This window comes from Ursus arctos, unplaced genomic scaffold, assembly GCF_023065955.2.
Source record: "Ursus arctos isolate Adak ecotype North America unplaced genomic scaffold, UrsArc2.0 scaffold_36, whole genome shotgun sequence".
NCBI classification, from domain to species: Eukaryota; Metazoa; Chordata; class Mammalia; order Carnivora; family Ursidae; genus Ursus; species Ursus arctos.
This window is the reverse complement of record NW_026623050.1, coordinates 3612501-3637891: the sequence shown is the minus strand read 5'-3', so window position 1 is coordinate 3637891 and position 25391 is coordinate 3612501. Positions and strand designations below refer to the sequence as shown.

Sequence of the window (25391 nt, the reverse complement as noted above, 5' to 3'; positions counted from 1 at the left end):
CCTCTTCGGATATTCTGAGAATATCTTTCCTTTCCTGACCTTTGAGGGGGGGATTTCCCACGACTGAGCCCTCACTCTTCAGGACAAACTAAGTCCATTTTTAATTTCCATTTTGCTTTCTTTGGTTTCTCTGTATAGCTGCTTTTCCCTCTGCTCTCGAATCAGTACTGGAGTCTGTGTTCCTTACAACATGTTGTAGTGCTGTATTCTGCTTGGCAGGACCATTCAAATTTCTTTTTTTTCAGCCGTGCTAGGTCACTGGTCTGTCGGTCTTCACAGGGTATTAAGTTTGGAGTTATTGCTAAGCGGCGCTGAAATATCCATGGGAACAGCCTGAAAGGTGGGAGCATGCTTTGGGTGAACCATATTCTTTCCCACTGTGGGTCAAGAGTAGAAAGACAAAGACAGTGAGGCAAAAGCAACTGTGAACTCCATGAGTTAAAGTAAGAGACTAAGAGCTTTGTTGGGTTTTTTGTTTTTGTTTTTCCTTTGAAAGTGTTGTGATGATCAAGTCCTTGAAATGATCTAAACCACAGAAAATAGTCTACAGTATCAGGAGTCTGGAGTTTAGTTAATGACTTCGGAAACAAGGCAAGCGACTATTCTTGAGCAGAATGTGTGTTTCCACGTCATGTGCTGTTGGAACTGATCATCTCTCTTGTCATTGTCCATGCTCCTCCTTTTGGCCCTACGATTGAGATAATTCATGGAGGTACATAGAATTCTTTGAGTCAATCCTTCATATTTCACAGGCATCGCAGGACATCTTTTCTTGGTGATACCTATCACCAGGGCAAACATCTCGTTAAAAATCCATTCTACAGGGGTTGCATCCTAGAGAACTTTATAGACCATTTTTGATTAATGAATAGAAAATTTACTAGATTTATTTGGCTCTTTCGGATTGAAACTGAACCACAGGAGTTTTTTTCCTGACTTTTCTAAACCTTTGAAGGATGCTTTTACCAACAGAAGACAGGATCCTGTGCTACACTCCAGCCCTGAGTCTAGGTTAATTCTGAACCTCCAGTTGTGTATGTCGGATCCGTCAGTTCCACTGTAGGTACAAGATGCAGAACGACACGATTCCATGTACCTTCTGCAGAAACTTTCTCTTTGTTTAAATGAAGGACTTGATTAGCATGTAATTTATTAATTTTTTTTACCATCAGAACACAGGAGTGTCTGAGAATGTATCCCTTGTCAACTAGGTCAAGATGGTATTTCTACTTTGTTCATGTGGTGAAAATGAGGAATAAGAGAGCTTCATCTGCCAAAAGTCAGCATGGAGGTCTTTTTACCACATTTCTGCTCCATCTCTAGAACCATCCCCCATGTGCTCCAGGTAATGGAGTTTCAGCAGATCTGCTTTAGTCAACAACACAGGTTCTGCCTCATCCTCGCCCTCACCTTCTAAGACTTCTGAGAATCAAAAGAAGTGGCTGTAGAAGAAAGGTATAGATTGCTACGTGTTTCTGGGACTTTAATCTCCAGCCCCCACTTCTTCTTCTTATTTCAGCAACAATACCCATGCTCCGAACACTAGCTATTTTGGCTTCCATTGTCCTTGACTTCAAGGAACTATGGATAGAATGAGTATGTTTTTCTTATATGCCTAAATATTTAAAAGAATAGTTTGTCAACTCTGAACAGAGGTCCACCTATTGCATTTATGTTTATCTGTCCCAGTGTAGAGAGACAAATAAAATGCCCTGAAAGATAAAACCTAACAAAATAACTGAAAATTCAAGTTATCTCCCTTATCATTTACTTTGTTCCACTGAGATTCCAATGGTGGTTTATTCTATGTAAAACAGTGACTAAGTGCAAGTTAATAACACAAACTTTGGAGCTCATGCTCCAGAGTTTACGTGATACTAGAAATAAGTGATATGATCAGGCCACTGTACACATAACCTAGAAAATAATTAGACTTCTGGCAATATTGAAAGATTTTCTAATTACTCTAAGATTTAAAAAATATCAGGGTGCCTTGCTGGCTCAGTCAGAAGAGCATGCAACACTTGATCTTGGGGTCATGAGTTCAAGCCCCACGCTGGGCGTAGAGATTACTAAAAAAATAAACTTAAAAAATGATTTAAAAAATATACTAAAAATGTATCGTATTTCAAATGTGTCACCTATGTAGTTAATCCTTAATATTTACAATGCATTTATGAGGTATGTGTTCTCTCCGTTCTACAAATGAGAAACAGTGAAATCAGAGAGGTCAAATAGGTAACCCATTGCAAAGTAGGATTTAAATCTATCTCTAACTTCAGTCTAGCATCTTTTACACTAAGCATGTTAGCTAGAAGTACTTGCAGTCTCTGTGTAGTTACCTCTATGTGGTACGTTCTGCCTCCTTCTGTCCTTCCCATTGCCACTTAGCAGAATCCTTTAAGAGAAGCCCAAAGCCTCCTGTCCTCCTCCCACTCTTACCCCTATAATATCCATCCTCTCTGTACACCTGTGAGCACTCTCCTGCCATTGAGACTTCTTTATCTTGGAGCACGGCCATCTCTTCACTGCTCAACTTTAAGCTTTCTGAGAGCAAGACGGAATCTTCTTCATCTGGGTGTGTCTTGCAGTGTTTGGAGGATTATAAACATTGGAAATTTATTTTAGAACAATTTAAATATTTTTCCTTTTAATTCTCAGATGCTGTTCTGATGCCTTTCCAATATATATTGGCCTTAACGTTTCATCCTCAGGGCAACCCTTTGAAGTAGGTCATACAATTTATTCTCATTTACAGTTGAGGATAATAAGACATAGAAAGGTTAGAGAACTTGTCCAAAACCACACAGACGGCAATATAGCTGGGGTTTAAACCCAAGTCTCTAAAGCCCATGCTCATTTCATTAAATCGTACTGTTTCTATCATCACACAAAACCTAACAGATTGATGGATAGGTGTAGGTCTTATTTCTCCAATTAAATTAGGGGATCTGTAAGGCATGAAATTAATCTCAAATCGAGTGCCTTGTTCCCTTTGGCAAATATGGCCTCTCCTACAAGTTCTTCTTTTGTGTGCCTTCTCCTAAGGCCCTCAGTACAATGCCAATAGGCAGCAGCCACTGGGTAAATATTTGTTCAAGGGGATTAACAATTGTATCTTCTAGAATTTCTGCAAATAGTCAAAGACCGTAACTATAAGAAAGGAGATAAAATAGGAGCTCCAGGAGACTGTTGGAAGGGAAAATGCACCACGTGCGTAAGGGGAATGGGATTCATTACAGGTGGCGTAGAGATGAGACAGGCAAGGAGAAGCTCCCGCAGGAAATCCTAGTTATGTCTACGGTATGAACTTTTCACCATTGTGTTAGTTTTCTTCAAGTGTTCTCTTGCTTTCTTCTTTCACTGACCCAAAATTTTTTTGTTATATATCGTATGATGATGATTTGGTGGCTAGCATTTTACCCAGGTGTTTCCTTAGCGTATGGTTAAAGATAAAGATCTGTTGAAGATTTTCTTTGTGGGAAAATTTGAGAAGCCTGGATTTTTAGGACAGAATTATGCTCTGAATTTGGGAATCCTGATAGACAGGCTGAATAAACAAAGAGAATTCAAATTTTGAAAGCACAACTCTCAAATAACCCTGCAGACCTGATGAATGAGAAAATTAGTTTGGACCTGTTGAGTCCGTTTCAGAGTGATGGCTTATTTTGTCTTTGCTAGCTCGACCACATTCCCACACTCATTTCCCTAGATTTTAAAGATTCTGAAAATGCTAACCACAATAAAATTATATGCAACTTTCTCTATTTTTCCTTTATTCTTCCTTAGAACCTATTAGTGAATGAATGAGTCTAGATAAGTTAAAAGTCCTGGTCTAGAAATTAAGTAATTTCCAAGGCTCCATTTGATGTGTTGGGTCCACAACCTGCCTCCCTTTTCCTGCCTGACGGGGAGATACCAGATAAAGAATCTATTAGTACAAAGCGACCTTGGTGTCAGGCTGTTCTCGAGATGTTCCCTGGTTCCAGGACATTTCCAGCTGCAGGCCCCTTCTGAGAAGACAGTAAAAGTGATCCCAGCTATTCCTAAATTCCTAGCCCCAAACTGTGTGTGTGTGTGTGTGTGTGTGTGTGGCTTGTGCTCAAGCAGCTCGTCTAGATAACTCCAAAACTCTCTCCACCCACTTCACCAGCCCTCTGCCTTTCCCCTTCTCTGACTGAAAAGCACCGCCTTTCTCACACCTAAGATGGCTTTCTTCTCAGAACTCTGTCCCCATTGCCTTAGCCATCCCATTTGCCATTCTACAACTTTTGCTTAGTTTTTTCATGGAAAACAAGGGCTAGCCATAGGTGTATGTGAGGTGGAGAGGAGCCAGTGCCGCCAATGATGGTAGGGCGTCTCCAGTGATTCTGGAGAGGAAGCGGCCATCTTCCCAAATCAGAAGTTTGGTTTCTGCTTTTCTTCCAGCCCCTGTTTCTCCGTCACTTCCCACATGAGCTTGCTAGGGCTGCCCTAACAAAATGCCACAGACTTGGTGACTCAAACAACAGAAATCCGTTTTCTAACAGTTTTGGGGCCTGGCAGTCCAAGATCAAGATGTCAGCAGGTTTGGTTTCTTCAGAGGCCTGCATCCTTGGCTTTCCCCTGGCTGCCTTCTCTGTGTGTCCTCACGCGGTTTTTCCTCTGTGTGCCTGCCTCCCTGGTGCCTCTTCCTCCTCTTAGAAGGACGCCAGTCATATTGGACTAGAGACCCACCCTGATGGCTTCATTTTAACTTACCTCTTTAAAGACCTTATCTCCAAGCATGGTTACATTCTGAGGTAGTGGGGACTGGAATTCAACATATAAGTCTGGGGAGGGAACACCGTTCAGCCTAACTCTTTTTTCTCACTGCCAGTATATACATGCTGGAAAGGCAGCGTAACCTGTCCGTGGATGACACATCAAGTCAGAAAACACCCGGACCTGAGTCCCACCTGTGCCGCTTCCTAACATTGTACTGTGCATATTATTGGACTTCGCTAAATCTCAGTTTCCCCAACCATAAAGTGGGAATGTTGATAGTATTCCTTGCTCCATAAGGTTTTTGTGAGAATTAAATAAGAGGGCACATGTGGGCCGTGTTTAGCGCCTAGCTCCATAAATGTTCATTACAGTAATGTGAATGAAGGTACGTCATAAAGCCCTCTTAGAAAAGGAGCTTTGGGTTATAGGGGAAATTGATGCCTAAAGTTTTTCACCTAAAGTGTGAATTTGCTAGGAGTCTTCGAGAGTTTTCACTACGTGTTTCACTCTTTCTCCAAGTCAGAATTTGATGACTGTGTAGCTTAGAAGAGCGGGAATCCAAGAGAGCTGTGATGACTATGACAGATTTTCTGCAGCACTAACTTCAGGTGCCTTTGTATTGCCCCCATAGGCATACTCCTATTTAGAACGTTCGTCCCGATTTTGGGTCTAGCCGTGGTCATCATAGTAAGTATAGCCGGTCTACCACTGAATTCAGCGCGTTGCGTTTAGTTAAGAGATTAGATCCAATCCAAAGATTCATGGACTGTTTGCTTCACTTAAATGAATCAGTTATTCACAGTTACTGATCAACCTACTAATACTAATAATCCCATAAATGGGAATGGGCCAACCCCTGCTGGTATAATTATCAGAGGGAGGAGGAGTGGGATGGGCATTGAACAGCTGATGGCTCTTCTCACTTCTGGAGGGGCCCTTGATATGACAGCATTTAGGTGGGCAGGGAAGGGCAACTGTGACACTTCCCTGGGGTCCCTTCGGTGCTGGGAATTTACTGAGCCTCAGCTGTCAAAGAACAATAAATTTTCCTTCAAAATATAAAGCATAAATCACTGTTTCTCAAACACTGAAAGGCAAGAAGAAACTAAATCCCCATAATAATGAAAAGAATCCTGTTAATTAAATCAGCAAGGTAGAGCGCCTCCCTCCTAGCACACGGCCCGGCTGAACAGTAGAATACCTTGGAGACTGAAGCTGAAATCCAAGCCTTTTTTAGGTTGCAAGCCAGCATCCTGAGGGAACATTTAGAAGAAAAAAAATCTGTAAGCACAGGACAAGTAAACCCAACTTTTTTTTTTTTTTTAGAAGTTGTACTGGGATTATGTTTATCTGGGAAGGGAAGTTGCAAAACAAATTGTAAACCAGGCTCAGCATATTTGTGCCAACCCTTATCAGATTTGCCACTAGTCAAGGGTAAACTGAAGGACGGGTCTCTGTGAACTAAAACATAAAAGCCAATCTATGGGTTGCTTGCAGGAAGAGAGAGAAAAAATGTCATTTCTTCTGATTTTTTTTTCAAATTAATTTTTTCAACCATAACCTGTTTCAACTTATTTGGCTCTTGAACATCCTGGATCAGGGTGTTTTACAATGATTAAGTGTTTACTTCACACATCTTTCTTTTTGTCTTGCAAAGCCATTGATATAGATTTGTGGGTTTTTAAATGCTTGGTTAATTGGCTGTTCTACTAAGAGAAAATCTGTTGCTGTGGTTGAGGAAAGCTGCAAAAAATAGAGGTTAAGATTTCTGACGAATCTGTCACATTTGGGAATTGAGGGCCCTGTAATATTATTACCCTCAAGCCGCTGATAGCAATTTCTGTCCCATCAGTGGGACCCTCACGGGGATGAGAGTCACACCCTCTCAAGGCCCAGCCAGCTTTTGGTTTTACTCTCCAAACCAGCTCACTTCCACCCATAATCTACTGACATTTAAATCGGTTTTGACTGCCAGAAGAGTGCTTTTCAAATGAACTGAAGCCCATTCACAGAATCTTGAGTTTTCCCTTCGGAACTTGCCCATATTCCAAATTACAAAAACTACCCAACTCTCTTCTAGCCCTCAACATTTAACTAATGTCTCACATACAGATTAATTACATCCTAGTCATTGCATCAGTGTCTTTGAAAAGCACGTTATGCCCAGCATAGGGTGTATTTGCAGTACATCAGCGTTCACTCGGGTTTATATTTGCCTACAGCAAGGATGTGTTTTTAATCTGGCACAAGAGTTTTCTTACCATCATCTGCATTTTCCTGGTATCACCCTTATCTTTTATCACACATGGACACACTTGGAAAGATCATTTTCGGTATTAAAGGTGGCTAGTGCTGCTGGGAGGCCAAGTAATGGGGTGTAGTTAGAATTGGGTCACCATCTCTCAGCTCCCAGCACACCACCAAGTGCTTTGGCCTTGGAGGTGAGAACAGGAAGAAGGAAGAAAGGAAGTAGGCAACAAAATACGTCTCAACCCTAGCTCTCCAAGGCTAAGAAGAGCATTAAGAAGTAGCCAGTGGCCACAATGCACTATCCAGTCCATTTAATTCCTGGGACAAAGCAGAACAGTATGGTGGATCCCAACTCAGTCCCAACTCTGACAACCCCACCCACAGCCTGTCCTCAGGTGGGTTATGGGTCATGGTCTGATTTCCTTTCAGTATGATATATTTGTTTTTTTCCTTCTGATCCTTCTTGTGTGCTTGCAAAGAAAAAAAAAAAATCTCCTTAAGGTTTTTTTGGTTTTTGTTTTAAATTGTCAAGTCAAGGGAGATTTAAAGTCAAAGAGTACCCTTAATGAAAAATGAGTCTCTGTGTGTGCATTCAGTGTATGAGCGTGAAGGCATATTGCAAGAGACAAATTTTGAGGCATTTAAAATTATCATACTTCCGCTTTGTCTTTATAATCTTTCCCTGCAGGACTTTAAGGAAATCGTTGCTTTAACATTTTGTTACTGGGAAATGGCTACTCGGTGATATTAAGGCTGTGTTTCCCTGGCATTGCCAGTGAGTCTCTTCAGTCACAGATATGTGAGTGGTCATTATTTGATGAGGAACAACTCTTCAAGATGGTAACCACCTCCCGAAGGCTGAAGCCTATGCTCGTTTAATGGAGAGCCTTACATGAAATATAGGTTTTATGCAGATCCAAAGTATATGTCTGGTCAAAAGTTGACTTTTAGTTTCTTAAAATACAAGCTCCTCAATCACATCTATGGATTAACTTGGAAAAATAACCTAGCTAACATTTTTATTAAGCATCTACTCTGACCAGGCTATAGAGCTCAGTGAGAGGAACAAAGTCCATCAGAGCTTGATGTAGACAGTGCATTTCAAAGCGATTCCAAAATTAAATATTAGAAATAACATTAAATGTTACCTTCATGTTAAAACATACCATTTGTCTTATTTTGTGTACTCCTGTGTAACATAAACCACAAGGTAGCTTTTTCCCCTTTTGCGTCTGGGTTTTTGAGGTGTGGACAGTGGAAACAAACATCATAAAAACTAGCAAGGCCCTCCACAGCCTGGGGGCCATTTTCTGTTTACACCGACATCATTTTGACACTTTAGCACCTTTCTTCCCCCCAGGAGTAGAGGTGGGGGTCAAGTCTTCTTGTTAGGAATTTTCAAAGACAAAGTTGTAAAAGGAAAAAAATAAAGTTTGCATTCCTTTATATATTTGGATATGACAGATTAAAAGCAACGCAGGTATGCAGGGGCTTGTTTAATCCCTCAGCAAGGTGGCAATCTCAGAGGCTTTGATGTTGTCTGGGCGCAAGGCCCCTGAGACTTTGAGGAACCAAATTCAGTTGACTTTATGTGGCGTGCCTCTCCCTTCTGGTGTTCAAAAGAGAGAGGAAAAGGTCCCTGCACCTTCTTGTCTCCTTCCTTTATTGTACAGTTTGCTTTGTTTGTTTGATTTTAAAACTGCCATTATGTGAAAGTGTTGCAAGTATAAATAATTGAGAAGATAACTCTGTAGGGAAACCACTTTTGCTGCCTTTGTGCAAAGGCAGCTCATTATGGCTCCGAGCTGCAGCATTCCATGAGCGCAATTATGCAACATCAGTATGTCATGGATATTAACCAAGGGGAGTAGATAAGAGACGGGGAAAATAATTTTGTAACTTATTTAATTAAATTTATTTGGTTTTTCAAATAGTTCCTCTAGTGTATAATTTTCCCGACCCCTCCATCGTGGTCGTGGTCTTTGTAGGACTGTTGTTCAGCGTTTGTTTTTTGGCATTCCTCCTCAATTCTGTATGGACCTAAAATGTATTTATATTGGGGTTTAATTTCCACCCAAGGAGAGGTTACCCATGAAAATGGAAGCATAATTTGGTCATGAGGCTGTTATCCCCCCTGGGGCTTATATCGCCGGTTAATATATGTTAATACAGCAAAGTGAACAAAAGGTTACAGAAGTGGGTCAGGCTCCGAACAAGTCCTCCTCTGCTTCCTTCTGCTTAAACGGAAGGAAAAGCCCATAATGGCGCTCGCCTGACTTTCACCCCCATCATTTTAAGAATTGCTTTGCCAATCCTTCACAGCAAATAGTAATTTTAAGTGGACCAAAACAGAGCTCAGGGTGTTTGCACTCCATGGTAATGATAGAGTAGCTGTGCTCCCTGGAGTCAATAAAGCCCAACAATTGAGTCATTTTTGCCTCCTGTGAGTGAATCACTGCTGTTAGCCTGAATGACAGGATTGCTTATGGAACTGGAGCCCTTCGCCGGGCTGACCTCATCCCAGGACAGCAAGGTTCAGAGGGCAGGCAGGTGGTGTTTAACACAGTTCTAAGTAAAAGCGGATTTTTCGTACTTGTACGCTCAGTGAACAAGACGTAGCATCGCCAGGGGGAGGGGAGGGAGGAGCACTTGACGTCTGTCGATGTACTTTATCCAAAGCAGCACTTCCTCTCTTGCTGTCGCCTTCTCCTTTCTTCCCCTTAACATCCCGCCCCCCACCATCTCCTCTCCGTTTCTCTCCTCCCCGTCTCCGCCCTTCATACGCGTAAGTCTCCCACACTCGTGGCTGGCACGCTGACGTCACGTGGCCGCAGCCCCGTCCCACTTCCGATTCAGGAAAGATGCAGACGGTGTTGCCGAAAGGAAAGTGATCTTAGGCTTGAGAGTCATCTTCGGTGTCTAAAAATCATTCCGAAGCAGAAATTTTAGGCATATAGAGCCAAATACTAAATAATAGCTGTTGTTTTTATAATAGGTCATTGAGGAAATATGCGGAAAATAGGAAATGGGAAAGGTTAGAGAAAACAGCCCAGCCTAAAATCAACGTCTAATGATTCAATTGTCTTTGAGATAGGAAAGTTCTAAAGAACATTTTCCAGCCCCATTTCTAAACCCCGTTTTCCACATCCTGGGGGGTCAAAGTTCTACGGAGTGGTCAGGTTTTGTAATTTTGGGGGTGGGATTGTGAACAGTTAAGATACAAAAGAAGAACCCAAGAAATGCTTCTCTGTCTCTAGAGTCTGACCTGGGAAAATATGACCATGGAAATCCTTTAGTAGAATAATTGACAAATCCTATTCAATGGATTGTTTGACAAATTGTTAATGAATTGTTTCAAAATACAATTTTGGTTGAAAACCAGAATCCTGCTTCATTTTTTTTTTCAAATTCTTGGAACCCCAGTGCCCCTAAAATCTTAATAAAGTTAGAAATTGATTTGTACCGTAATTCCTTCTTGGAGATTTAGAATATATTTAAGCCTATGACAGGCTGTGGCATAGCCCGAGCAGCAACACCAAGCATTCATTTGGTTCCCTTCATATTGTTCCTGACATTTATTTGCCCCACCAGCCCTATTTTGGAGAAACACTTACTGATGCTAATACCCCTCAGAGCACAATTTGGGGAAAACTTCCTTAGAAAAATATTTTAAAAAAGAATCTCTTTTAAGGAAGTTTTCTACTGTCCTTTACTTTCTGAATCTCACAAATCTTTCTCCTTCATTTCCTACTCACTATTCCTGTCCCAACACCAACACACACACACGTACCGCATAAAAGTTCACTGACTTCGGTTTCCATTACTCTCAGCTTATTCTCTCTTCTCAAGTCAACCAGATTTATCAGGCTCCAATATAACTATATCATCTGTTCCCCAGCCTAGAAAAGTCTGATGCTTACTTTCTGCCAAATCAAGTCCTTCTCTTCCTTTACCCTCCATGGAAGATATGACTGGCGTCTCTAATGCCCAGATGGATTCACACCTTTAAACTAATGCCTCTGGTCTGTGTCTTTAGTTGTTTCTGAATGCAAAGGTAACCAGACCAGAGCCAGGAAGCCAGAGTTCTTTCCCATCCTAGCTCCTCAGGGATTCAGCTATGCCAGTTGCAAAACGAGGATAAGAAAATTCCTACAAGCTCTTACATTCTTAATTCTACGTTATTTCCAAGGTGGAGGAACCCTATTTTCATACACTCAGTTATTTGTTGGCCAAACATTTTATTGAGGATGTACTATATTCTTGACACAGACTCAATAATAGAGAATTGAGATGTGGTCCCTGCTCTCTGAGGCTATCTGGTGGGAAGCTGGACAAGTAAGTCGTGATCATGGTATTGAATAAATGCTGTGATGGACATATTAGATAGGTGCTTCCTACTCAGACTGTGGAATCAGGGAAGTTACCTCAAAGAGATGTTCTCTGAAGAGAATTTTGGAGGGTATGTTGACCAGATGGCCATGGGAGAAAGGCCAGCCCAGACAGAAGGGATAGTGTGTTCCTGGTTAGTTGGCATATTAACTTTATGCTTACTTTTTATTTTTTTTTTAAGATTTTATTTATTTATTTATTTATTTGACAGAGAGAAAGAGAGAGAGAGTAAGCAGGGGGAACAGCAGAGGGATAAGGAGAAACAGACTCCCTGCTGAGCAGGGAGCCCGATGCGGGGCTCGATCCCAAGACCCTGGGATCATGACCTGAGCCGAAGGCAGATGTTTAACTGACTGAGCCACCCAGGTGTGCCTGTACTTATTTTTTAAAGTTTATTTATTTTAAGTAATCTCTACACTCGACATGGGGCTCAAATTCACGACTCCAAGATCAAGAGTCCCATGCTCTTCTGACTGAGCCAGGCACCCCACTTTATACTTGTCAATTGCCTTTTTGTTTATTTGTACATTACGTGACTCCAAAGTCAGAATCTGTGGCACTTAAACCAATTTCTAAATTAAATTATTTTTGGATAGACAATGATGTTACTTTATCTTTATTGTGAAAATGGAGATAATTTAAATGCCATCATTTTTATTTCTCATAGTTAAATTAAACCACTTTAGGGGAAATTCTGATAGATGTGAAATATGAATGTGCTCTAAAATTCTTTCAAATTGCAGTACAATGTGTTTGTGTCTTTGTCTATTGGAGATTATCGCTTTGTGTGGAATGTCAGAATCAGAGGTTGATGTCTTTATTTCTCTGCAAATCGGGGTGGGGGGGATCCGCTAACTAACCCTCTAAAGCTAAAATATTTAAGGACTAAAGCAGATGCGGCATAACTGCTGGTTTGCTAAGTCTCTTGTGGTTTATAAAGATATATTTTATGTCTCTTATGATTACGGGATGATGCTAAAAATTTTGTGGGTAATAATACCGTCACATTGGAAAGATTGCATATACATCTCTGGAGAAGATAGAGAATGCTACCTGGCTGTCAAGTCAAAGTGAAAGATGTTTAATTGGTAATTAAGAAAAGCAGGAAATTTTATTTGGAATTTGGTCTTTGATATTTGAGCATCATAAACATGAGGTCATTAAGTTCTGTTCATAAATAGATTTTTTTTTGCTTCTTGACACAATGGGGTAGGTTTTAGTAATTTTTAAACATTATTGTTAAATATATAGCTGTTAGAATCATAGCTTATTTTAAGCGACTTTAAAATTTTTCAGATTTTTGATTTTTTATTCCTTTGGCACCTGTACTAGATGCCGACATAAACTGGTTAAATAGCATTTGGTTTAAACAGAAAGACTGAAACATATATGCATATTTATGATATTTTGTTTGTTGGATCTCTCTTAATATTACTTGACTTTCTGTGTTTTAATCTCATTTTTTCGTATTTTGGGTTGAAGCCACTCCAAAGCTTAACACCTAGGAGATTTCTCACTTATGGTTCCCTTTAAAAGTGCTAAAATCTCAGCCTCTCAAACAAGAGACCAAGCTACAATTTAAAGAAAGCAGTGGTATTGATAAAGGGCCTTAAGAACGTTGCCACCTTCTGCATGTGTCTTCTGCCACATCCTTTCTTTGAAACCAGCAGGAGAATTGAAAGAAGGATAAGAGCCTGGCCCATCCAAACACTTCTGGCATGACAAGCTGGTTTTCTGAAGTTTCCCCTGCTGCTTTAGAAAAAGGAGCCCCACAGACAAATGAAAGAGCCACGGGCACATTCACATGCATAGCACCTTCTCTCCAAGCACCAAGGGGCTTTAGATTGCTGGTGTTGGGGTGGTTTGGCCTGAGATGAAGAATAGAGACTTGAGAACCATTTGTTTCCACACCATTTTGGGTGAAGTGCTGTATTTTTCACCTTAAAAGGCCATTTAAAAAGAAAAATATGGTTTGAGAGGAGGACACAATTTGGAAGCCATCACACTTAATGGAGTCCCTTCTAAATGTAACACTTTGTCCTATCCATTCTCTTCTAAATTAGTTGTCACTACCTAGAGGAAACCTACCCCTGATTGTCTTATGCTATTGCTTAAAAACATACTGTGTCCTATATGTATTTTCTCATATTCAGTTTTTAAAACTCTCTCGTAAATTCTATCACTTAAACTTATCCTTATTAAGTGTGGAGCGGAACACAACTTCTGCACACAGGGTGGCCGGTGTGTTATTACCATTGGCCTCTACATCTGGTCACACAGATTATCTCAGAAGTAGAAGAAAAAGCAAACTAGATCTCATAGAAAGGCCCGGGCTGCAGAGGTTTTTACTGACAATTGACTCGGCCAGCCATTATTAGATAGACTTTGTGAAATCTGGAAGATATATGAAAAGGAAGTAATTTTTAGAGGCAGCCAGGCAGTTTCTTACACTTGTTGACGCAACTCTGGACTTATGTAGCTTTGGAGTTTTGAAGAGATGAGAGGATTTGGAAGTAAAGTTGTTTTCTTTCCAACCCTTCACTCTTCTTTTGTCCTTTGTCTTGGGGGCCTGCGTAGCTTCTCAGCCTGAGTCCCACTCTCCACTCAAAGGTGACATTCGGAAAGTTGAGTTTGCCTCTCCTCACCTCAAATAGGCATTCCTTCTGAATTTCCAAGTTTCGTCAGCTGTACGCCATGCCATAGCAAAGACAGATGCTCAGGTTTACGCTCTTAATAGCTTTCCGACTTGTAATTCTTTGCAGAATTCCTCAGCAGCCCTCCACGCAACCGGTCCCACTTCCTTTTCACCTCTACCGCTTTAATCTGCGTTCACTTCGTCTCCCTCTCCTGCTTGGATTAGACCTTTCTACCTTCTCAGTTTCTACCCTCTCATCAGCATAGCTCCTCAAGCACCATATTTTGTGTTATCATTCCACTCTTTAGGAATTTCAGGGATTCAGCTGGTCACTCGAGAACGTTCACTAGTGTGGGGGGAATGGGCAGGTGGAAGGGTATGACTTCTAGTTGGAAGATGAGTAAGTGCTGGGGATCTGGTCCACGGCATGGTGGCTCTAGTCAGCAACACCGTACATGCACTTGAATGTTGCTGAGAGAGTAGATCTTAAGTGTCTCACCACGAAATAGAAATGGTAACTACATGCCACGATGGAGGTGTTAGCGAATGCCCCAGTGGTGGTCCTTTTGTGATATATATGGTTATCAAACCAACACATTCTACCTAAAACTTACGCAATGATACAGGTCAATTATATCTCAATAAAACTGGGCGGGAGAAAGAACTTCCACCAGCTTGTCTCTTAACTTTAGTCTGCTTTCCCAGAACCAGGAGCCAGTGGAAATTCAACCCCTTGTACAAAATGGGCCCTTGTCTGCCTTAGTTTCTAGAAAGGGCATGCCATTTCCTTATTCCCTTCCTCTCCAGTATCCTCTGCTCTTTTAATCTGCTTCAGCTTTCCTCCTCCATGAATTCAGTGATTAACCTCCATCTGACTTTTAAAATTGACCCTCTCACATTGACTTACCGAGTGCACACTGTTGGTTTGCAATTACTATGTATTATCAAAATGTGCTTTTTAGTTTTTTTCTGTGAGCGTGAAGAGTAAAAATCTTTAAAGGCACGAACTGCATTTTCAAAATTGTAAATATATATGGAGAGAGGGTCACATAATTATATATTTATGTGTTACATGTAATTCCTTCTTACATATGACTTTATATTTTGTCATTGAACTGATGTTTTGCTTAGTATAGAATGTGGAAGATTTTTACGTGACCCATGTACGGATTGCTGTGGACCTTAAAAAAATTTCATTCCAATTTTTATAGGACGGAAAAAGGATGAAAATAGGCTTTACTCCTCTACACCTTGCCTTTGCTTTTGTCCCTACTTTGGAACCCAGTCTCTCACTGGGATACACACCCCTCCAGAGAAAGCATTTACCAGTACAATTCCGTCAACAGCGAGGAGGCGCGTGCTTAGTAACTTCTGACTGACCAAAGGGCAACGTAGGACAAAGCAAGAAATGAGGCTGAGAAAAATCTCTATTCCCCCTAGAAAGTGAGAAAGGGGGAGAAGAGAGCAAACACCAGAGCGTGGCATGACGGATGTAGAAGCAAGGATTTTTTTTTTTTTTTTTTTTTTTTAGCAATTCTTCTTTTCTCCTTTGTTTTCAGCATTCCCACCCACAACATTCCTGTCTTTGACCTATGTGACCTATGTGGCTAAATATCCTAGAGTTCATAACTCTTTCTCATGTAGATATCTTTGTCACCTTTTCCTCCAGAGTAGCACAGAAAACCTAGCCAGGTGTTCATCTCTGGCAAAGTTGATCGCCACATGTATGTGTGTGCGTGCACGCATATATACCTGTACGTGCACACGCACGTACACAAGTTCACACGCACGTACACGCGTACATATGGCTGATGGGTTCTCACAGTTTACCTCAAGGCCACGTTTCTTCATGTTCCACTTGGTTGACAGGGCATCTCTGACCTGACCGATTTATCCGTTCAGAATAGGATCCTGTGTATGAAACCAGCTTAATTCTTAGCATGACAACGCATATGGCTTATGTAGATTTTGTCGTTGATTTTTTCCCCCTATATGTTACTCAGGAAGTCTATGTCAGTATAAATCAGTGGTAATGAAATCAACATTATGGAGTCTTTGATATTGCATTTGCTAAAAGCTTTCTGGATGTGTAATTCAGCTTTTAATGATTGATATTATTGACAGGGGCTAAACATTTTTGATGGATATATTTGCTCACAGATTTAAAAAAAAATCTAATCCTTTTCTCTCTTTGAGTTAAAGAGTGCAATGCTATTAGAGAGGAAACAGTTCAAATGTGGGCATCACAGGTTGGTGGCACCAAAAATAGAAACTCAGGGTAAAATTTGCTGTCAGGAAAAATGGAGCATTCTTTCTGAACTCAGGAACGTGTGGTTCATGTGAGCTTGCTTGTAGATGGTTGCTACAATAAGGCTTCTTTCATACAGGTGTGTTTATGCCCCAGGCTTGCTGGCCACAGTCCATTCCATTTACAGAAGCTGAATTAAACAATAACTACCGCATTGCAAAAAAATGGCGGTGCGGGGGGGAGGCGAGGGGGAAAGGTGAGCGTCAAAGGAGATGCCTGAGAGCTTTGTTAGGGCCAAGAAAAACCCTGTTGCAGTTGTCAGAGCTTGTTGATGTTGCTGGGAACGGCCCCTTTTTTTTTTTTTTCCTCCTGGATTTTGTGGTTCTGCCTTAGGAAAGAAAGTAAAATAGAACGGAAGAACAAAGTCCTACTCTATAAATCAGCAGCTGCTCCTTGCCAGATCAAAGGAGTGACATTTTTGCTCCTGGACTACTTGTCCACTTGAGGGCTTGACAGGCAGCTAACAGCTGGCCTGCTAGACTGTATGGGAGAATCAGCCTACATCTTCTTTCAAGCAGATGACAAGCTAATCAGAGACATATCCATAGCAGAGGGCATGTGAGTGCACCTTGATCTCCTCAAACATATCTAATACATAACTGCTAAACAGCTTGGTGCATTTTTGGCAAGTTAATGCTTACGTAGTTTCCACTGAGAAGTAGGATAAAGAATTAATACTTCAATCAAAGGTGATCATGAAGGCTAAAAAGATCCTAGATTTGTTGGGATCTTGTCCTCTTAGAGTGAATTAGTAAATGACTAGAAACGTAATGAGAATTGGCTTAAATGTATGTAACTGATATCAAGTGACTGGTTGACTTTTCAAAACGCAGTCAGGCTTTCGTGTTTAGGTAGGTGAACGGGTAACGGGTAATCGGTAACTTGAAAATGATGACCCCGCTTTTTATGCTGATAGAACTGAATGAAGTTGTAGATGTTCTGTGTCTGCAAAAAGTTGTTTTCAGAAGCCCCATAAGGTGTGTCGCTCCACAGATCTGGAATTTTAACGGCAGTAGTAAAATTTCCAAAGTAATTCAGTTTCTTCTTGATTTCCACCTGCCATAAATCATGGACAGGATGAGGTAATATACTACAACTTATGTCTATTGACTTAGCATTTTATCTCTAAGAGGATAGATCCTAGATATGAATAGCTAAGGAAGTGTACGTGTTTTCCCCTCCCTCGCTTTCAGGTAGCTTTGAAGGATCACTTTTATAGCACATGATAAATAGCCACATATGAATAATCTGATGGCATTCTGTGCGAGTAACAGTCCTTCAAAATCATAACCTGCTGGGATGTTTTCTTTCATGCCATCAGGTCTGATTATACTTAGGAAGAGTGTTTATTGTTGCTTGGGATTATAAAGGAAATAAAAGATAATTTCCTATCTTAAAATTTCCCAAATACTTTTATTAAAAAGTCTCTCCTATTGGCCATAGAAGATTTAATCAGAAAAGATGCCAAATTCTCCAATTCACCTTTAAATTTTTTTAATTATAAAAACAATTATTATTAAAACTCAAACAGGAGGGGGACCGTCAGTTAAGTATCCAACTGAGTGGGGCTCCGTGCTGGGTGTGGAGCCTGCTTAAGATTCTCTCTCTCTCCCTCTCTCCCTCCCATGCCAAACCTGCACAGGCATGTTCACTCTCTCTAAAAAGAGAGAGAGAGAGGGAGAGAGAAAGAAAGAAAAGAAAAGAAAGGAAAACTCAAACACTAAAGAAATACGTGTAAAAAAAGAAAAAGAAGAGAGAAACTCTACCATCTTCTTCCTATCCATCCCTGAGAGATTGAGAGAACAGTTTCCACAAAACATTTTATTGGCCAAACTTTTCCTTTAGGAAGTACAGATGGAGTAAAAATGAATTAAATTATTATAAATTTTTTCATCACTTGCCTTGAGCAACAAATGACTGTTCAGGTCTGAGGTAACTTAAGAGAATAATACGTGCATTTTCATAGCTACGTTTCATGATTAACATGATCTCTGCAGGTCTCTTTTACTCCGAAGAGAACACGATCATTTACTTGGTATGTGATCTAGAAAGAGCAGGGCCTCTCTAACTTAAATGTGCATAGATCACCTGGAGATCCTGTAAAATACGGATTCAGACTCGGTAGTGCCAGGGTGGGGACTACTAGAGTTCTACAGGTCGAACAAACTCCAGGTGGTGTTGATGTGACTGGTCCGTGGAACACACGTAGACCTGCAGGGGTGTAGAGAACCGTTCTAGAGAGTGTGATTCCAGAATAGCTTGTCCCCCTACCCAGTGCCCCAGCAGATGTCTACTCCAGTATCTAATCCCCCACCATGGCATGACACATTTAAATTAGCTGTGATTGGGGCGCCCGAGTGGCTCAGTTGGTTAAGCATCTGCCTTCCGCCGAGGTCATGGTCCTGGGGTCCTGGGATCGAGTCCCACATCGGGCTCCCCTGCTTGGGAGGAGCCTACTTCTCCCTCTCGCTCTGTCTCCCTGCTTGTGCTCTCACTGTCTCTCTCTGTCAAATAAGTAAATAAAAATATTTAAATTAGCTGTGATCTCTGGACCCGACCACAATGGACACATGCTACTTGTAAGGGTAAAACACATTATCACCGTGCTGTGTTCAAATCAGCATGGATTTGCTTAATAATCACCCACCTACTCTTAATTATTACCTATGAGAGAACAGAGCTCTTTAGGAGGGGACTTTAGATAGGTGCATTTTGAGTGTAAGCTAGCATTTAATGAGCTCTTACTATGTGTCAGGAACTATGCCAAGGATTTTACATACAACATCTCCCTTAATCCTCAAAACAGTCTGGGCTTAAAAAAAAAAAAATCTGGGCTCAACCGCTGTCCTATTATTTCCCTCAGGAAACAAACTGAGGCCTGGAAGCGTAAGCAGACTTGCCCAAGGTCACACAGCCAGTAAAGGGCAGAGAATATGGGCCCATGTTCTCCATCACTTTGTTTTGTGGAGAATTCTGGAGTATGGAACAATAATAGTGAAGGGTTTTCCCAAAGTAGGGTATTTTAGTAAAGAACCTATGTAAGCCCTTTTAACTCTAGGGAAGAATTAGATAAAAGAATATTGAAAAAATATAGTAGAAGGTCATTAAAGTATTAGCTACTTTATGATTTGGTCCAGAGCCTTTCATGTGTTTGGCACGAACATTCCACTACTCGGGCGCGTTCCTACAGCTGCAAGACGTTTGTGATTCCCCCATTAGTATCATGTGTTCCAATTGTAAATTTATGAGTCATTAGTTCATGTGTTTTTAGAGTTGTAGAGAAGTCTAGTATCTCTCAAATTATAAATTAATCTGTAGCTCAGGAAAATGATGAACCGTGAATGTGCTTCTGAGCAGCCCATGAATCTCACCCATTTACCTTACTTTGCTCACAGTTGTCTGTGAGAAAAGACCCCTTGTCTGGCCATCAGTGGAAAACTTAACGTTTGCCCCATGGCCCAGTCATTCGTGTGCCTGAGTACATGTTCAGAGACATTAAACTTGCTTAGTTCACCGATTGAACCATTTTTATGTATCTTACTGAGAAAACCCCACTCTTAGCCATAACCACAGCACAGAGAGAAAAAAAAAAACTACTTGCTTTCTCTGTGTGTGAGCTAAGAAAAACAGTGAAGAAGCCTGCTAACTGATTTGTCAGGGTTGAGGCTTCCTTGTTTCAAGGGCCAACCAGTAGCAAGCTTCGAGAACAGGCACCCTCACTGAGGAATCCCACGGCTGGGGAAAGTGGAGAAGCAGCACTCTTTCATTTTTCAACAGGTCCCCAGTCACCAAACGGCCTCTAACACCTCTTCCGAGTTAATCTGATCCCTCCTGCAACAGTTCAGCCCCCTTCCTGAACCAGACCAATCCATGGAAAAGCTTCCCTGCAGGGATTCCTGGTTCCTCCTCAGAGCGACCTTAGGGCTGGTGGCCGTCCAGGTGACTCCATAGAGGCCTCCACTTTCTAACAAAAGGAATGCTGCCTAAAGAAGTTGGTTACCAGGTGTGGCATGAAGTTAGTGAACCAGAAAGAAGGGATTTATCAGTCATTTAAAAAGAAGAGGGGCGGGGGGGGGGGGGGGGTTGGGGAGAAAGAAAAGAAAAGAAATCAACCAACAAGCAGGAATGACACCTAAGCCTACTTCTATCAACCTGAAATATGCTTTGGAGTGAAAAAACCTTTCAAAGAAAAACCACGATGGTCAGATTTCAGTGGCAGAAAAATATGCAAAGCTGAAAAGTTTGGCTCTTCTGTTAGGGGTGGGGGGGTTTGGGGGTGGGGAGGTCTCCAGGAGCTCTCGCTCCAGCAAGACAGCAGACTGAGATTTCAATGATGTTTTGCTCCCTTGGGTTTATTCTTTTTAATATATTCTTTTTTTCATCTCTAAGTTGACTCAGAAAGGCCTCATGATTCTTGGAAAGTCATTGAATTGATTTCGATAATTGAGTTATTTTTAAGCTAACAGTCAGTATATAATTTTTAAGAATCACACATACTAATGCATTTTCTATTTTCGTAAAATTTAGTGAGAGAGTAGGTAGTCTTAGTAGATACCCTCCAGAGTCTTTGTGTGAGCCTGGGTACTAAGTTTGTGTTCAATACTAATCGATGGAACTAGTGCACTTCGGGGGTACTCATTCCCTAAGGAGTCACTAATGGAATTATCTGTAGCCCTTAAAAAAAGTCACAATGAGGCTAATGAAAATTTTTGCTAAGTGAAATCTGGATAAAGCACTAGGCTTACTAGCACATTTTATTTATGGCATTTATCATATATGGCACATTTTACACACAAGTTTTACAAATCTCAGAATGTTTTTAAGAGCTATTTAATTTCTAAAAGACTTTTGTCATTTCAGGTTGAATTGTTTATACCGATAAAGAAGTATATTATATATCCTCAACTTCAAAATCATTCTGGGATGACATTAAAACTTTGAAAAATTTTTAATATCAGATACAGATGAAAAACTTAACAGTCTTTGAATTGGAAATAACTTGTGGGGTTTTCATTAAAGTTGGGTGCAGCTTGCTGCATTTTGGTTACTTGGATATCTTCAGCAATTTTTCAAATGTTTTGGGTTTGGCAAAGTCCAAAATGTTTTTGCCAAGACCCTCTTTTCCCCTTATTTTTTAAACCCGTGTGAAATTCAAGGATAACTTAATCCATATGTGTCTGATTCATTTACACTTAACTCATCAAAATGTTATTTTGTAAGACCCATTTAATATCCAAAAAACCTTTCGAGTCTTTTTAAGACAAGTCTTTTGTCTTTGAACCAGTGAGTTGCATTTTTCCATATGAATGGAGCTTGGACCTTGAAAGATTGAAGATCAGTTGTTTCTCAACTTAGACTCTTCAAATTTTAAGTAGAATCAAAACTTGATATTCTGTTTACTGCTTGAGCGCTGAATAAGGTCATTTTAAAATATAGATCAGAGGAAGTGGAAAAAATTTCATGTCATGTAATTTGGGGAAAGACTGCCTTTGGAAATTTTATCTTAGTAATACTAAAGAAATAAAAGTTACTCCTAGTTTGATTTTTTTGAATCGATAATTAAGTGGCTCCATTTTATGTACATTGTTTATGTTTTCCACGAGTGGCCTGTGGATCACCAGTACAGTGGGGTGATCTCTTTTTTTTTAGTGTTAAATTGTTCTTACAGTCAACTGATTAATTGTTCATTTTTATAACAACATCTACGGTGTTTATAAAAGATATCCCAAGATCAGGGGAGTTGACAATTGGCAGGAGTTGTAAGTTAAGAGATGTCTGAAAAATTGGGGCCCATATGTTTTTAAAATTCTGTGTGATTTGAAAGAATGTGGTAGAATTATGAATCTGGCAAGATACAGCTCTACGGATCAAAAACATTGTTTGAGAACAAAAATTCAGAGACGCTAAATGGAACCCAAGTGAAAAGAGCAGAATCTCCCCGACCCTTTGTAGAAGGAACCAGTTGGAAACCTTCAGAGGCTTCTATGCGTATTTGTTTAGTGGAACTGGGCGCAGAAAGGCCATCGCCATAACTGCTAGTGAACATCCAGTCCATGCCATGGTAACTAGTTGAAAATGTGGTACTGGAGTGGCATTTCCAAGTTCAGCGCCTCTATAAAGACCGGCTAGCACACAGAATGCTTCTTTAATCTTCGGCATTGTTGTGTGTCCCCCATTGAACAACCTTTTGAGCGGACCCCGTTTTTACTAATGTAAACATTCTGACGAGTATCCAAAGAAATGACCTTTGAGTGAACCTCTAACCTTCCCCGTAATTATTTGTTTGAAGACAGTGTGGAGTTCTCCTGCTGAGAACTAAGAACCATGATGCCTTGCAGCTCTGTGAGGAAGGGAGTGTTTGGGGGAACTGGAGAGAGAGACATAAAGAAGGGAACAACCTCCAGATGTAAATAATAAAAGAGTAAAAGGGTGAAATTAAAAAGGGAAAAAATAGCAATTCGTTTTACCTAAAGAGTTGGCCCACTGGAAAAACAAAACCAGGATTAGTAGCACATAAAAAGAGGGGAGACCTCTGCCGTGTGTGTCCTCCGTTAGAAACTCCAAGGAGGAGAGAAGAGGTTTCTCCGGGCTCTCCTGAGCCTCCCAGTTGGTCTTAACCTGAGCTGATAAAGAGAGTTCCTGGGGGTGAGAAGCGAGGGTCAGCCCTCCCTGGTCCCAGTAAACACAGTGGGGAAAGAGTAGATAATGAAGTTCCTTTCCTGATTTAAGAGATGTTTCTGGATCTGGTTGTGATCTGGTCAGATATTCCTCAGTCACACTTAGGTACCAGGTGGGATTAAATGTGTAGTTTCAACTCTCCCTTTGTTCTCACCTCTCACTGCCTGTCACTTCTCCCCCCACCCCCAACCCCAGACCTGAGGGGGTGTAGCATTTTTGACAACTGAGCTATACTTGCTTAAGTAATAAAGAAGTTCATTGTTTTGCAAACAAACACCACATGCAAAAGACTCCTTTGGTTTTTCTTGCAGCTATTATCCTTTAGCCTAATTGTATTCCCACTAGAGAGCTCACAGGAGGCCTAAACAAGTGTGGGCTGCTGTCCTCCTAGGAAGGGACTTCAACTCCTTAGGAACGCAGAGCTGCCAACACGCACTAGAATTTTTCTGGCTAATTTCAAAGAATGGGTTTTCAGTTCATGCCTGTGGCCCCATGCGGACTCATTAATCATTAAGTCCCCCTGCACTTAAGATTTGAAACGGGAAATACCGGGACATGTTGTAAGTGGGTATATTTTTAAGGGACTGCAAGCTATAGTCTAGGCACCCTGCCCTCCCTCCGTGTCCCCCCCCGCCCCAAATGCACAGCCAACGAATCCTGCACAGCAGCTCAAACGTGCGGGCAGTGCGCATCATTAAATGCACAGGGACAAGGGTAACTCGCAAATGGTAGAAAATTGTTTTGTTTTTATTAAATTTGGAGAAATAAAGGAGATTTCTTATCATCTTACTCTGTTTGTACATGAATATTTGATGGGCATTATTAAACATTAAAGTAACATGAAGTAGGCACTTATTTTTGGATTTCCCACAAAATTAGATCCAGGCTTCTAGACGGAATGGCTGCTGCTCCTTTACATTCCTGTGATTGAGCCACCACCTGATCCGAAAACGTTTCTCGGCCTCTAATATCAACCATGTGTACCTGAGGCTCGGTCTTTCCAGTGGGTTGAAAGGTGGCTGGGTTTATGGTTGGCAGTTACCTTACCCCTGCCCTGGGTGTCCCAGCTTAGACTGGAAGGGCCGCCCCCAGCTGGCACTGACCTCTAAATGACCCCTAACTTTACAGGCTTAAACTGCAGGAGTTGCCGAAGAGCAGAAGTCTTTCTGGCCAGCACTTATTACTGCTGTGTTGGTGATAAAACTTCAGACAGCCTAATTGATGGCTTTGCTGACCTAACAATACCTTGTGAAAGCACCGTGCCAGAGCCTGGTCTCCATTTATGACCAGCTGCAAGGGGAAGCTAGGTCTCCCGATGATGGGGAGTTTAGGGAAAGGGGGGAAAAAATCCTCCAGCCTGTGAACTTTAACCAGATTCCAGCTTGTTCAAGAAGCAGAAGCACGATGGCAAATTAATCGACGTTTTCTCAGGGAAAGCTCCCCCCCCCCCCCGCCCCGCCCCAGCCTTTGTCACAAGTCAACCTGGAGTGGTTATGAGGCGATGGAGATGATGCATCAACTATTTTTGAACCCCGAAAAGGGAAAATGGCCTTTGGAGTGAAAACAGAATTTTCAGGAGATGTTTGGCCGTGTTGTATTCTCCTCAGCGTTCGTGCGAAAGTGCTCACGGGGCACCGAAACCGCCTTGGATGATTGGGCCTCTCTGTTCTGTTTCAGGTTTATTAATGCCAGAAGAAGAATAGTACAGCCCATGATTGACCAGTCAAATCGAGCAGGCAAGTTCCAACTAGTATCTCCATTCATGTCCCCTAGGCACAAATCCTCATCAAGTTATCCTCTAGGAGCTTTATCACCTGGTAAATAAATGCTTCCATCAGGCATCCTGGGAGAATTTTTTTTTTTTTTTTAATGTCCCCAGAATTCCATTCTAGGAAGCAACTTCACTAATTGGTGCTAATTGGAGATTTCCCACCCTGACTCTACTGAAACTGCTTTTTATTTTCCTTCTGAATTGGTAATTGGGCACAAGTATTAGTGCCACAAGCAGTTTGTTTGACCGTGAGCTCTGGAATTACTCAGTGCTTGTCTGCATCAATCATTAGCACACTCTCATTTTCTTGTTACCCACAATTCCTTGGTGTTCGCCTTGCTTTCACTCCTGGAGCATCCCCTGCTAGACTCATTGTATCCATTCATTTGCTCTGACTATTCATAATATTCTATGAGGGCCTGACGGGCTGCACTGCCAGCATTATTTTTTATTAAAAGATTATTACCTTTGTTTGAAATGCTTCACATCCATCCCACTAAAATACATGTGGGGTTTTCTCACAGTGTCTCAGTTTCTCTGGGGCAGTTATTATGCGGTACTTTGGAGCCATACCCATGAACTCCTATCGTCCCACTTGGAGATTTCCTTAGTTT

The 25391-nt window shown here is 41.2% G+C and overlaps 1 protein-coding gene across 9 annotated transcripts in view; it reads left to right on the top strand.

The window, feature by feature from the left end:
* Positions 1-25391, top strand: part of MEIS2 (Meis homeobox 2) — a 203502-nt gene that overhangs the window by 173164 nt on the left and 4947 nt on the right. For all 9 annotated transcript variants that reach the window (XM_057306145.1, XM_026480057.4, XM_057306147.1 and 6 more), the window contains exon 10: positions 24684-24742. In XM_057306145.1, the coding sequence (XP_057162128.1) occupies positions 24684-24742 (59 nt within the window). The remainder of the gene's footprint in view (positions 1-24683; positions 24743-25391) is intronic.